Source organism: Muscardinus avellanarius (genome assembly GCF_963383645.1).
Source record: "Muscardinus avellanarius genome assembly, chromosome: 13".
NCBI lineage: Eukaryota > Metazoa > Chordata > Mammalia > Rodentia > Gliridae > Muscardinus > Muscardinus avellanarius.
In genome coordinates, this window is record NC_137799.1 from 91,670,950 (window position 1) to 91,684,022 (window position 13,073).

At 36.1% G+C, this 13,073-nt stretch overlaps 1 protein-coding gene across 3 annotated transcripts in view; it reads right to left on the reverse strand.

Moving 5' to 3' along the window:
* The window catches only part of AGTPBP1 (ATP/GTP binding carboxypeptidase 1), a gene marked incomplete at both ends in the record, with an annotated part of 125,568 nt that overhangs the window by 36,146 nt on the left and 76,349 nt on the right, over positions 1-13,073 (reverse strand). For all 3 annotated transcript variants that reach the window (XM_080709445.1, XM_080709444.1, XM_080709446.1), the window contains 2 exons: positions 899-1,043; positions 5,289-5,376. In XM_080709445.1, coding sequence (XP_080565571.1) covers positions 899-1,043; positions 5,289-5,376 — 233 coding nt within the window. The remainder of the gene's footprint in view (positions 1-898; positions 1,044-5,288; positions 5,377-13,073) is intronic.

Below are 13,073 nucleotides of genomic sequence, written 5' to 3' on the forward strand. Positions count from 1 at the left end.
CTAATCATATTACTCCAATTTCTTTTCTAATCATATTACTCCAGTTTCCCTTTCTTTCCTTCCTTCCTTCCTTCCTTTCTGGCTCACATGTCACGATCCTTGATCACAAGGAATGATGCTGTATTCTCAGAGTAACTCTACCGCAGGTGGCTATTTAACCACTTAATTTACCTTTTTTTTTTTTTTTTTTTTTTTTTGGTGGTACTGGGGTTCCTGGAAGCCCTTCTACCTCCGGGCTACACTCCCAGACCTATTTTTTTATATTTTTATTTGGAAACAGGGTCTCCTAAGCCAGCACGGCTGGCTTCGAACTTGCATGATCCTCCTGTCTCTGCCTCCCAAGCGTGGGGATGACAAGTGTGTGCCACCACACCCAGCCCCACTTAGTTTACTTTGCTTAGTTTGTTTTACAAGACAAATATTTGAAAATCTCAAAAGGTCCCACAAAACAACTCTTATACCCATATTCTAAGGAATCTGGATCAAGGATTCCGAAATAAAAACTTTTCCTTTAGAAAAAAATTCAATTTTTCCTACAAAAAAGTTTCCAGTTTCATCTACATTTTTCTATTCCATTTTCATGCAATTCAGTGCTTCTGCTAAAACAAGTAGAAATCTCACCTACTTAAAATTTGTCAATCACGGAATCTTAGAGAGCTGTACATTTATATAAAAGATGGAAAATAAAAGTTATGCCAAACTTCTTTACATTTCTCTCATATAAGGACATTCTTATTTTCCTTTCTTTAATGTGTTCAACAAATACTGTAGAATTTTCTAAAATCTTCAATGCTGAACTTCTGTCTTGCTTTATTATTTAATTAAAAGCAACTTTCGTCAGTTATCTGACATGCATGCATAACATATAATAAGTCATAATACAAGTTAGAGTTCTCACCTGTAAAGTTGAGTATGTGTATGGGTAGTGATAAGCAAAGTAGCAAACGTCATCTTTATGTGGAAAACTGACAGTGAAAGTGATTGTATAGTAGGATTTTCCCTTCTGTCCGCCTGCAGCAACTGAACTTCTTGAGAAATGATTTCTGTAATTAAAAACATTAAACATGTTTACTTCACTCACATAAGTGTTTTGATTTTCCTGGGTCCAATCTTCAGTACCAAAATTATAAAAATATAAAAATGAATACACTTCCCATCAGTAACAGGTTTTGAGCCCCATTTTTTGATAGCCGTAAACATTACTGGATCTGACACTGATCATCAGCGGCTGCTGCAACCATTACAAGAAAGGCTTATGGCCACCTTTAGGATGGATGGGTCAGACTACAACACCTGAATTCACTAATCAAACTTAAAATTACAAAAGGAGAAACAATCAGAGGTGTTGTTTCTTTATGTGATGCCATGGGAACCCACGACGCCATCTTTGTAGTATTTATGCCAAAAATCAAACCTCAAGTAGAATCAACTTTTAGATCAAACTGCCAGTTTACGGAAAATTGGTGATAGAGAATTTGATGGGGTTTTTTGTGGGTGTTTTTTTTTTTGGAGCAGTACTGGGGATTAAATCTAGGGTCATACTATGACCAAGCTACATCTCCAGCCCTTTTTATTTTTTGTTTTGAAACAGGTGCCTCACTAGATGGCTGAGAGAGTCACTACACTGCTGAAGCTGACCTCAAACCTGCAATTCTCCTATCACTGCCTCCAAAAAATTGTGATTATAGGCAGATGTGCCACCACATCCAGCTATAAAATTTGTTTATATTACAGATACACTCAACAAACTCTAAATGTGAAAAATCCTATATGAAAATCCAGTTTCTTTAATAAATAAATAAGAAACTTTTTTAAAAGAGAAAAGAAAACCTTATAAATTTAAAAAGACCTAAGGGATATATTAGTAAAAATCAAATGTAATGAATGATTAGCAAGAGACATGGGCAGATTTCATAGCTGATGCAAACCATTTTTCAACTGGAGTATGTGATGGCTTTGTGTTTTGTTATGATGGTCGATAGCTCTTTAGGTTCAGTAGTACTTGAAATAAATCACATTTAACTTCTTTCACACTTAAAAAATGTACTGTGTGAGCTTTAGTTGAATTTTAACTGAAATAAACCAACTATAACACAAGAATTATGAAGTAACTAGAAAATTTGAAAAATGACTGGATATTCCATTGTACTAGAAATTTTCTCAGATTTTCTGAAGTGTGATAATGACGTGGTTAGACTATTTTAACAAGTCTTCTTTCAGAGATACATATTTAAGTATTTCTGGATAAAATATGATGGCTGGAAACTGCTTTAAAACTCTGAAAACAGGGCAAAAGAACATCTAAAACAAAACTAAGCATTGGTAACTATCGAAATTAGATAAAGCGCACATGGGACGGCATTATCCTACTCTTTTTTTAATCATGATTTAAAGATTTACATAATGTTTTAAAATAACTTAAAGTTTTAGAGATGTTCTATCAACTTAATTTCTGAGATTCCAAACCCTGTTGGTGGGACGTATCCTAGCTATACCACTCCTTGATAATTTCCTGAAGAATTAAAGTCAGAATGTTATAGGGATACATGCACACCGGCGTTTAGAGCAGCACAATTCACAACAGCCAAATTGTGGAACCAACCCAAGTATTTATCAACAGATGAATGGATAAAGAACGTGTATATACACACACAATGAAATTCTACTCAGTCATAAAAAACAAAATTACGTCATTTGCAGAAAAATGGATGGAGCAGGAGAATATTATGCTGAGATTGGTCAGTCTCAGAAAGTCAAGGGTGGTATGTTTTCTCTTGTATGTAGAAGCTAGAAAGAAAACAAGAAACATAAGGAACTTTAAATAATGCAGAGACCTGTAGAATAGTTCAAGGGGGTTAGAGGAGAGAATTAGGGAGGGGAAGAGGGAGCACTGAAGAGAGAAACAAGTTAAGATAATACTTCAGCAATATGTGAAGGTTTAACTGTCAATCCTGCTAACTACTGTGAGAAGAGAGGGGGGAGTGGGTGATATGTGGAGAGAAATACACAGAGAGCTGTGTGCATGTGTGTTTCTAACACACTGAACTTCACTATGACAAATAATTATAATGCTAATGAAAGGATTTCCTTAAAAAGCCTTACCCAAAAATGATAGAAATAAGTTATGAAGCAAATGGTCTAGGTGTAGATCATGAGAAATTTTCAATAAACACCTTCCTTAGGGAAGGGCATATATGCCTCTAACATCGTGTACCCCATTAAGATGTGTGACAACAATGCACCAATAAAACTAACTAAATAAAATTAAGCAATTAAAAAACTAAAAAGTAAAAAAGTAAAATGCCAAATTCTCTTAAAAATCAGGGCTCATAATGTTATTCATTTATGCACAAAAATATATACTGTCTGATTGGTCTATCTTTCATTAACTTCATCACTATATGACTAGAGATCCAGTAAGAAAGGGCTAGGGATTAAGGAACACATAAAACAAGCTCAAGAACCGGTCCTGCTGACACTGTACTCCTGAAAGCTCAGCATCTAATGGGAGAGGAATTTGTACGACCACACAATAGTTTTATGGCAGGTGACAGGTTATAAACCAGCAACACACACATTAACTCATATATTAGTGGAAGGTAATTCTATTCCGCCTCATAGAAGAGACAAACAAGCATCAGAGGACTTAGCTAACATGAAAAATTAAGATACAGTGTAAAAATAGACTTTAACCCTTACTATCTGAATTTCCGGTTTCAGGAAGACAACTACAATAGCGTCTGCTACATAGAAAGTGGTTAATAAGTTTTTGCTGAACTAACTGAAATGTCAGTTCTAGACCTGTGACTAGCCTAGAAAAAAATTAAACAAAGAAACTTGCCATCATCCCTTATATAGAACAGAACCTAGCCAGGCGTGGTGGCGCACGCTTGTAATCCCAGCATTCGGGAGGCTGAGACCTGGAGGATCGCGGTTCACAGACAGCCTCAGCTACTCAGTGAGGCCCTCTGCAACTCAGTGAGACCCGGTTTCAAAATAAAGAATAAAAAATAGGGAAGAGGGTGTAGCTCGGAGGTCGAATGCCCCTGGGTTCCATCCCCAGACCCGCAAAAAAAATAAAAAAAAGAACAGAGCCTATCAAGCTATGAGCACTCGTTCTGCTGTGTGAGAAAGCATTTAATGACAATTCCTACTATGCAAAAGTAGAAATACGAAAAAAATATTTCTAGAAAACATTGTTTTTCTCTTTAATAGTCTAAACAATTCTGCTAAAATCAAGCCAAGTAAAGGCCAGATCCTCACTGCTTCCCCCCAACTTTATGAGAATGACTCAAGAACAGTGTCCTTCTATTAACTTACCATGATAAGAAACACGAGCTGTACCTTTCTGTTCACTTATTTTCTACTTACTTGCTAATAAATGAAGAAGGAAAGCCTTACTGAGAGAAAGCCCAAGGGATATTTCTTAAGTAATACCACTTAAGACCTAAGTTTTTCCAAAACCATGCCATAAATTATGAAAACAATTTAATTTTAGAAGTTGTCCTCTTCTAACTTATAAAGCTAAAAAAGAAGGGACATTAGTGCTAAGTCAACACAATCAAATCAAACACAACAAATCAAAGTCTACTTCACAGAAATTTTAGGATTGAGATTAATAGCAGAGAAGGAACAAGGATGCCAAGTGGATTCGATCATAGAAGTTATCTGGAAGCATATGACATAAAAATAGAGTGAAAATGGGAAGCGTGGTGTATGAGACATCCAGATGACCTGAAAGTGGAGAAGAAGATTAACCCAGTTACTACACACAAGTAGAAAGGTATCTGTGGCACTCATTTCTAGCTTACTAAAGTACACTGGCTACTGGGAGCCGAGAGCCGATACAATGGAACTGTGGACCCTGTCTCCATTTAAAATATTTGGGAAATTAAATGAGGTAAAATACTGTGTGCTAATATAAGATGGAAAAAAGATAATATATTTGCTATCATATATATTTGATATCAACTAATTCGATATCACAGAATAAAAAGACCACTACAAATTACATATAATTTTTTTTTTCTGAAGATTTAAAGAAGTTTATTAAAAGGTAGAAATACAGAGGATAGGTACAGCTCCATACCAGACTGGCATGGAGGGGTGACTCGAATGAATACACCCAAATTACGTATAATTTCTAATTTTAGTGTTGAGTGAAGTTTAATATAGCATAGTATCACAATTTAAAGAATTTAATAATGTTTCTAATTTTTACCTTTACAGTGAAACAGAGTGAAGTTAATATCCCTTTCTGTAAGCTGGTGTCCTGTTAGAATACTTACTTATAGTAACAAATGTCAGTCCCCACACGAATCCACCACGGCCTGGCATTTAATGCTTCCTGAACAGAATACATGAGTGGCTGCATACCTTTGAGAGACAGAGTAGAAAAAAGCTATAAAGAAACAGTGTTCAGTCCCCCTTTCACTAGCACAGACACCTGCTTACACTAAGATTAAAGTAAACTGACCATCACATTGAATGTCTGTTTTTCCTCCCAACCTTCATACAAATATCTGTTTGTCATGGAAGGAGGAGGAGAAAATTATAATAAAAATACATTAAATATATGTTTTAGATATTCTTTATAAATATCTTCCCAATTAACATTAAAATTATCTTACTGAATTTCCTAAAATGATTCACTAAATTTCCAACTAAAATTGAAATAAATGTATCTGTTAATTTTAGAGAGGAAGACAAGTTTTATTGAGATCTGATTCTAATTTAAGGGTATAATAATCATTTTGTGGATACAAAAACATTTTGTTAAACTTAGCTGTATTTTTATGTTAATTAATTTATTTATTTATTCAGTCATTTATTTATTTATTTATTTGTATTGTTTGTGGTACTGGGGAATCGAACCCAGAGGTGTTCTACTTCCGAGCTACACCTCCAGCCTTTTTATTTTTCATTTTGAAACAGGGTCTCACTATGTTGCTGAGGCTAGTCTTGAACCTACAATCCTCAGCCTTCCAAGTACTAGGATTATAGGAATGTGCCACCACACCTGCCTTTTCTTTCTATTTCCAGCTGGTTATTTCACCAAAGAACTATTTACTTTTTAAATTTTATTTTATGTTGTATTAGCCAATATATGCACTGTTTTACCAGGTGTTTAGTACTCTTCTGAATTTTCTGGTATATAATCACATCATATATGATTTAAAGTAAGTTATCTCCTGTTAGAGAACTTGTATTAGTTACTTTACTTTCTACTTTTATTGCATTTAAAGAAACAAAATAATCTCAAAAATGATAATATAGTAAAAAGAAAAAACAACTGTTTTGTTCATAATTATAATAAAAAAAATTTTTACCATTCAATGTAATATTTGTTATTTTGCTAATTTGATGATGCATAATAAAAATAGCTAACACTGAATAATTTCTACATGCCAGATACTGCTTCAAGTATTTTTACATGTATTAAAATAGTCATTAAATCCTTATGAAAACCTAGGTGGTAGGTGCTATTACCATTATCCTAACTTGAGTCGTTTCCCTAAAATTCTTAAACATTTAACAATTTTAATTATTTTATTAAATGCTTTTTTGCATTTACGAAAGAACCACATAACTTTTCTCCTTTCTATGTTGGTAGGTTTCCTGATGGGAACTGTTTCTATGCCAAGAAAATGTGACTCTTTCACCAGTGACTGAATTATCTAATATTCAGAATTTTGCATCTAGATTCCTAAGTTCATCTTTTTTAAAACTTGTGTTAGCAAGTATTAGTATCAAGATTACACAAGCTTCAGAAAAATGAATTTAAAAAGCTTTCCATCACTTATTAGAATAAAAAAAACACAATCTATTTTTAAAGGGAAAATATTCAGCTGGAATCTCACCTTAATACACTGACAAATATTCAGAGTCTCTTTTTCCTATTAATTTTTTATATTTTGATGTTTTATTTCCATCTCATTATGTGGGGTGTTTATTCTTATTCTCTTGCTTCCTTTTCTTTTTCTTCTTTTTTCTAATTAGGACCTTGTTTTCAGTCTCTTATTTTAAATAATACAAATGCTTCCATGTTTCTGTGAATACTGGGTTTACTATGTCCCCTGAGTCTTTGGAGTTCTCCCTGGCACTTATTTCTGGATCAGAGCCATCCAAAGGAACGTCCCACTAGTAGGATGGAAACGAGGCCATCGCCACAGTGGCCAGTAGGCACTGAACAGAGCCTGCCTCCAAGGAAGGGCTAAATTACTTTAATGACTAGCTTCCATGGCTGGTGGCTCCCATACTGGATAGCATCATTCTAAATTATCTGCAACATGCATTTCAAATTTCCTCTGTTTTTTTTTTTCAATATCACGTAACTTTCAAGAATCTAGTTTTTATTTAACTCTGTTGATTCTACTAATATTCTGATTCACAATGAAATCTATAGGATATTTTTTAAAAAGTCAATACGTTTTCTGTGCTAACAAAATACATAACAAAGATTTTACATGTTTTATGAACATAAAAATATAACTTTTAACTTATGTCTCTATAAGCAACATTGTAAAAATCAGCAGAAATAGTAATTAATTACATTAAGGTTCTATAAATAGAGTTCGTGGCAAAATCCAGGTTTTGGCAAAATCTTTCTTTTATGTTTCGCTGGTCGTGGGCACGCTTGTAATCCCCGCGCTTGGGAGGTGGAGACAGGAAGATCGCGCAGGTTCGAAGCCAGCCACACTGGCTTAAGAGACCTGTTACCAAAAATAAAAATAGGTCTGGGAGAGTAGCCTGGAGATAGAAGGGCTTCCAGGAACCCCAGTACCACCAAAAAAATAAAAAATAAAAATAAAATATTATGTTTCCAGAGTCCAGTTGAAATGGATTACTTCCTACCCACCATAAATACTCCAACTCATGTGAGTTGCTTCAATTATGAAGGGCAACTTTTCTTTTACAGTTTATATATTTTATGGGAGAAGATTCACAGACCTTTTTCTTAGTCATATTCATTCTTTCATCATTTCTAAGAATCCATTTCACTTTATTTTTAAGTATAATCCCAGGATTCCACTAACTTTCAATTCTCATTTAGATGGGGTGTTTTCAAAGACTACTCCTCAGCTGCTTTACTATTTTTTCCCCAGACACCCAGATCAGTTCCACCCTTTCTCGTCCCTTCCATCTTTCCCTCTGTGAAGTGACACTCTCAGATGACTAAAGTACATCCTCAAATACGTTCTCAAAAGTAGGACCCTACAGAATACAAAACCAAGCTTGCTGACTCAAGCTCCTTAAATCCTATTGATTTTTTGTCTTCTTCACACGTCAGATTCTGAAAGGGGTCTTTAAATTCTCCTGTCCTGCCGGGCGTGGTGGCGCACGCTTGTCATCCCCGCGCTTGGAAGGCGGAGACAGGAGGATCGCGCAGGTTCGAAGCCAGCCGTGCTGGCTTAAGAGACCCTGTTTCCAAATAAAAGTATAAAATAGGTCTGGGAGTGTAGCCCGGGGGTAGAAGGGCTTCCAGGAACCCCAGTACCAACAACAACAAAAAATTCTCCTGTCTTCTAATAAGTTGTTTTTCTTGGAGCATCTGTGCTACTTACGTGGGTGCAAATTATAACCATGACATATAAAGGTTTATAGCATCTTCAAAGACTGCAACTTATAAATATGTAATACCTGCCTCTGGTTATTTGGTATTTTTGACACTGAATTATGCTTTGGCAAATAAAGTAATACTGTTGCTTTATTCCACTTGCATTTGCCCAATCGTGCATTTTCAATCTCTGTCTCTGAACATACATGTATGTCCACACTTATACATGCAACACTAAACTGTAATTTCCAATTTTTTTTTTTTTTTTTTGGTGCTGGGGACTGAGCCTAGGCATAGTCTATCCCTGAGCTATACTCCCAGCCCCTTTTATTTTTAATTTTAAACAGGATCTTGCTAAGTTTCTAAGGATTTCATTAAGTTGCTAAAAGCTGGCTTCAAACCTGGAATTCCTGTCTCAGTCTCTCAAGTACTGAGATTACAGGTGTGCACCACCACACCTGACTTCAGTGTCTAACCTTTGAGGCTGTTTCAGCTCATCTCTTTTTATTTCCTCCATCTTACTCTATTTTTCATTTCTACTACTTATCAAATGCCTTTTTTGTTCCTCTTTACCTTCTTATTTTTCTAGTTCTGCTACATTTCTTCACAATCCTTTTCTTCTTTCTTCCTTCAGAGGCTTTCTATCACACTGTTCTATTCCTTTTCTATACTTCCTATCCTTATACTCCCAATTAACTGATGTTTTTCTGAGACAATATTAAAGTAACTAAGCCATCACACCAAGACAAGTTTCTCTTCTCCTATAAGAACCATTTGTACATGGCACTGGAGTTTGAGCCCAGGAGTGCTCTGTCTCTGAGCTACACCTCCAGCACTATTACTTTTTTTAATGTTGAAATGGCCTCACGAGTTGCTAAGGCTGCCCTCAAATCTGTAATCGTCCTGTCTCAGCCTTCCACGCACTGGGATTGCAAGAGTGCACCACCATGCCCTGTTATAAGATCTCTTTTAGTTAACATGTTATTAAGTGCAAGTCTTATCTTGATATCTTTATACTCATTGATTATCTTCCAAGAAAGTTCAGGTCAGATAATTCCTGAATTCTCTTATACCAAGATGTAGTTTGGTGGCATTGATAAACAAACAACAGATTTTCCAAACCCACAGAAGTCCATGTCCAACACTAGTCTTACTTTTTCTATTGCAACACACAGTGATTTAGGAGCATGCGATCTGCATCCAGACTGTTGGAGTCTAAATTCCAATGTCCTAGCATAGCAGATTAGTACGCACTCTCTGCCCTATTATTGCTTCTGTACTGTGACAGTAAACCCCTCACTGGCTGGCTGGCTGTATGTATGACGAGCATCACACAGTGTTAGCATTTACAACGGCATGGCAAGTGGTAAATGCTCAGTGGAGGTTCGCTGCGTGATCATTATTTCCTTTCAGTAACCCATTCTTTTAAAGGGGAAACTCTTAAAATTTCACTTTATATTTGAAACTCAAGCAATTTCACTGGAATATATGACATATTTCTGATTTCTTTATCCCTAACTGGGGCTCAGTAAGCCATTTCAATCTGAAGTTCCAGCTTCCTCCTAAACACATGGTTCATTATAATAGTTAACATAATAAGATTTATAATAAGACAGAAAATGGTTTGGGCTGAGGTCAAGGGCCCTTTAAATTTATTTTAATTGTCCTAATTGTATTTTAAAATCAATGTATTCTTATATTACTTTTTAAGTGACAGTATTAAATCCTGATAAATGGAGTTATACTTGAAGGTTCTGACCATAACAAAAACCATTTGGACAAAATGGGTTGCCCAAAAGAATTAACCGAAAGGGGTAATTCAGTCTTAACAAGCTACAACCTGCTCAATCTGACACAGAAAAACTATAATTGAGTAACTGATAAATCTTTATATGCATAAAACAAATTACTAAAAACTGCCAATCTTGTCACCTGGATACAGAGATCACCAAAATATTAAGTTGCCACAGCAACATCGAATGGCATGAACCTCTGATGATCTCCAAATAAAGGCCAGTGTTTGACTGGGGATCTGGTCAACAGTGAGTGCAGATATAAAGAAAGACAAGGTGTTTCAGGACCTAACCATCAAGATATCATGAATCGTAAACTCATGAAATTATGAGATTCAAGTTAACATTCTCATTTAACAGATGAGGGGAACAAGAGAAGTTTAAAACTAAGCCATAATAAGTATAAAAGCATCTATCATAATCTACATATGTCATTTGGATTCAGCAACTCCACAGAGAGAAGGTACAATCTTCTAATACGTCTAGTGCTACGACAGAGGTTTACACTAGACAGAGGAAGATCCAGCTCTTGGGCTGGAGGATGATGGCAACCACCCATGGACCTTTCCACACACATTCTCACTAAGGAGCAAACAAGTACGTTCAACAGGCGGCATAAACAAATCACACACTCCCAGGCAGTTAGCACTACCACAAGACAAAATATAACAGTCCTAAATTACCTGACAGTACACAAATGAAGAAAGATAACAGGACTTAAATGCCAACAACAAAGTAGTAGCTTAAAATCATTAGATCAAAGCAGATTTCAGAAGAAAATAATATTGACTAAGACAAGGAAGGAACATTTTTATAACAAAAGTCATAGTTATGGGGAAAATAAAACAATACTTAATATATATGCACCACATAAGATCAACCTCCTCCATAAAGCAGAAACTACGAGAAACATGAGGAAAAAATAGAACACACTATTCATGACAGATTTTAACAGAGTATTGATAGGAGAATTCAATGTGCAACTCTGAATATGAGAGAGCTAACAACAAAAAATATAGAGAGATGTGCTAAAAAACTGAAAATGTGGTTTTGAGCTATACTTTTCTATTGAGAAAAGAATGAAATTAATAAGGGTTTTAGGATTTTGAGGGATTGATGAGACAATTATAACTTTTTTATCTTAATCTATAGTTATACCAAAAAAAATCATTATGTATAGGAAATGTAGCCAAAGTATTTGAGTGACAGAGCACTATATCAGAGGCTCAACATCTGAACAAAGGGTTCACTTTTTATTTAAACTTTAAATAATTTCAAAATAATATTATTATTGTTTGGGGAGAGTACTGGAGATCGAGTTACACCCCTAGCCCTTTATTTATTTATTTCGTTTCATTTTGAAACAGAGTCTCACTAAGTTGCGGAGGGCCTCACTAAGTTGCTCAGGCTGGCCTCAAATCTGTGGTCCTCCTGTCTCAGCCTCCCAAGTACTGGAATTGCAAGTGTATGTGTCATAGCACCTGATTTCAAAATAAAGTATTAAGAATGAGTTGGTGATAATAAGTGAATTGGGGTCTTCTTGACATATATTTTGTGCATACGCATCATAGGTTACTATCGTAGTTTTTCATCCATTGCCTCCAACACTAATAAATATTGACTGCATCTTATTAAATGCCACATTATCAATCCTGACAGCAGTCAAGAACAGATACTGTTCCTATACCAAGGAATTGACACACAAGTAAAGTGTGGAAACGATGGCAGTGATCAGCTACATGAGTAACATGAAACTGTAAAAGCACCCCAAGAGAAAGAAACGACAGGGAACTTCTGTCAGGAGACTGATCCAGTCTGGGAGTCAGGGAAGACTTCCCAGGTAAGAGACGCCTTCGCTCCACTATGGGGAGTGGAATTAATTATGTGGGGTGGGGAATGTGGAGCACTAGAGACTACATTCCAAAATTCTACACTGTTGCCTGGTTCCAAACATGTTTAATTTATGTAAAAAGGTGATTTGAAATGTTTATTGTATCTTGGAGAGACAGAAACCTGGAGGGAAGCTTGCTAAGTTACAAAAGCCCCAAGTTAGCAAAATGCATGACTGCCATCTAGTGGTGCTGTGAGCAAATCTCGCCCAAATAAAGGAGGGTGAGGGGGAAGGACAGAATTACACAGTGGCATAAACTCTCAAACACAGCATCCCAAAGGCGGTATTTTCTTTACAATTAGAAACATATAGCCGGGCGTGGTGGCGCACACTTGTAATCCCCACGCTTGGGAGGCAGAGACAGGAGGATCGGGCAGGTTCGAAGCCAGCCGCGCTCGCTGGTTTAGGAGACCCTGTTTCCAAATATAAATGTAAAAATAGGTCTGGGAGTCTAGCCCAGAGGTAGAAGGGCTTCCAGGAACCCCAGTACCACCAAAAAAGAAGAAGAAGAAGGAGGAGGAGGAGGAGGAGGAGGAGGAGGAGGAGGAGGAGGAGGAGGAGGAGGAGGAGGAGGAGGAGGAAACATATGAAGAAATACAAATGTAAAAAACTCTCAACTTTAAGGCCATTTGTTTGTGAGAAAGCTAAGTAATTAACACAATCTCCAAAAAAAAAAAAAAAAAAAAAAAGAAAAGCAATCAGAAACAAAAGCAGTGGTCAGCCAGCCCAAGAGTAGGGGAGGGGAAAGAAGGAGAAGAAAGAGGAAGCCACAGTAGACCAAAGAAGCAGCCTACATCTATTGGACACACTTTCTAGAATCCAACACTAAATA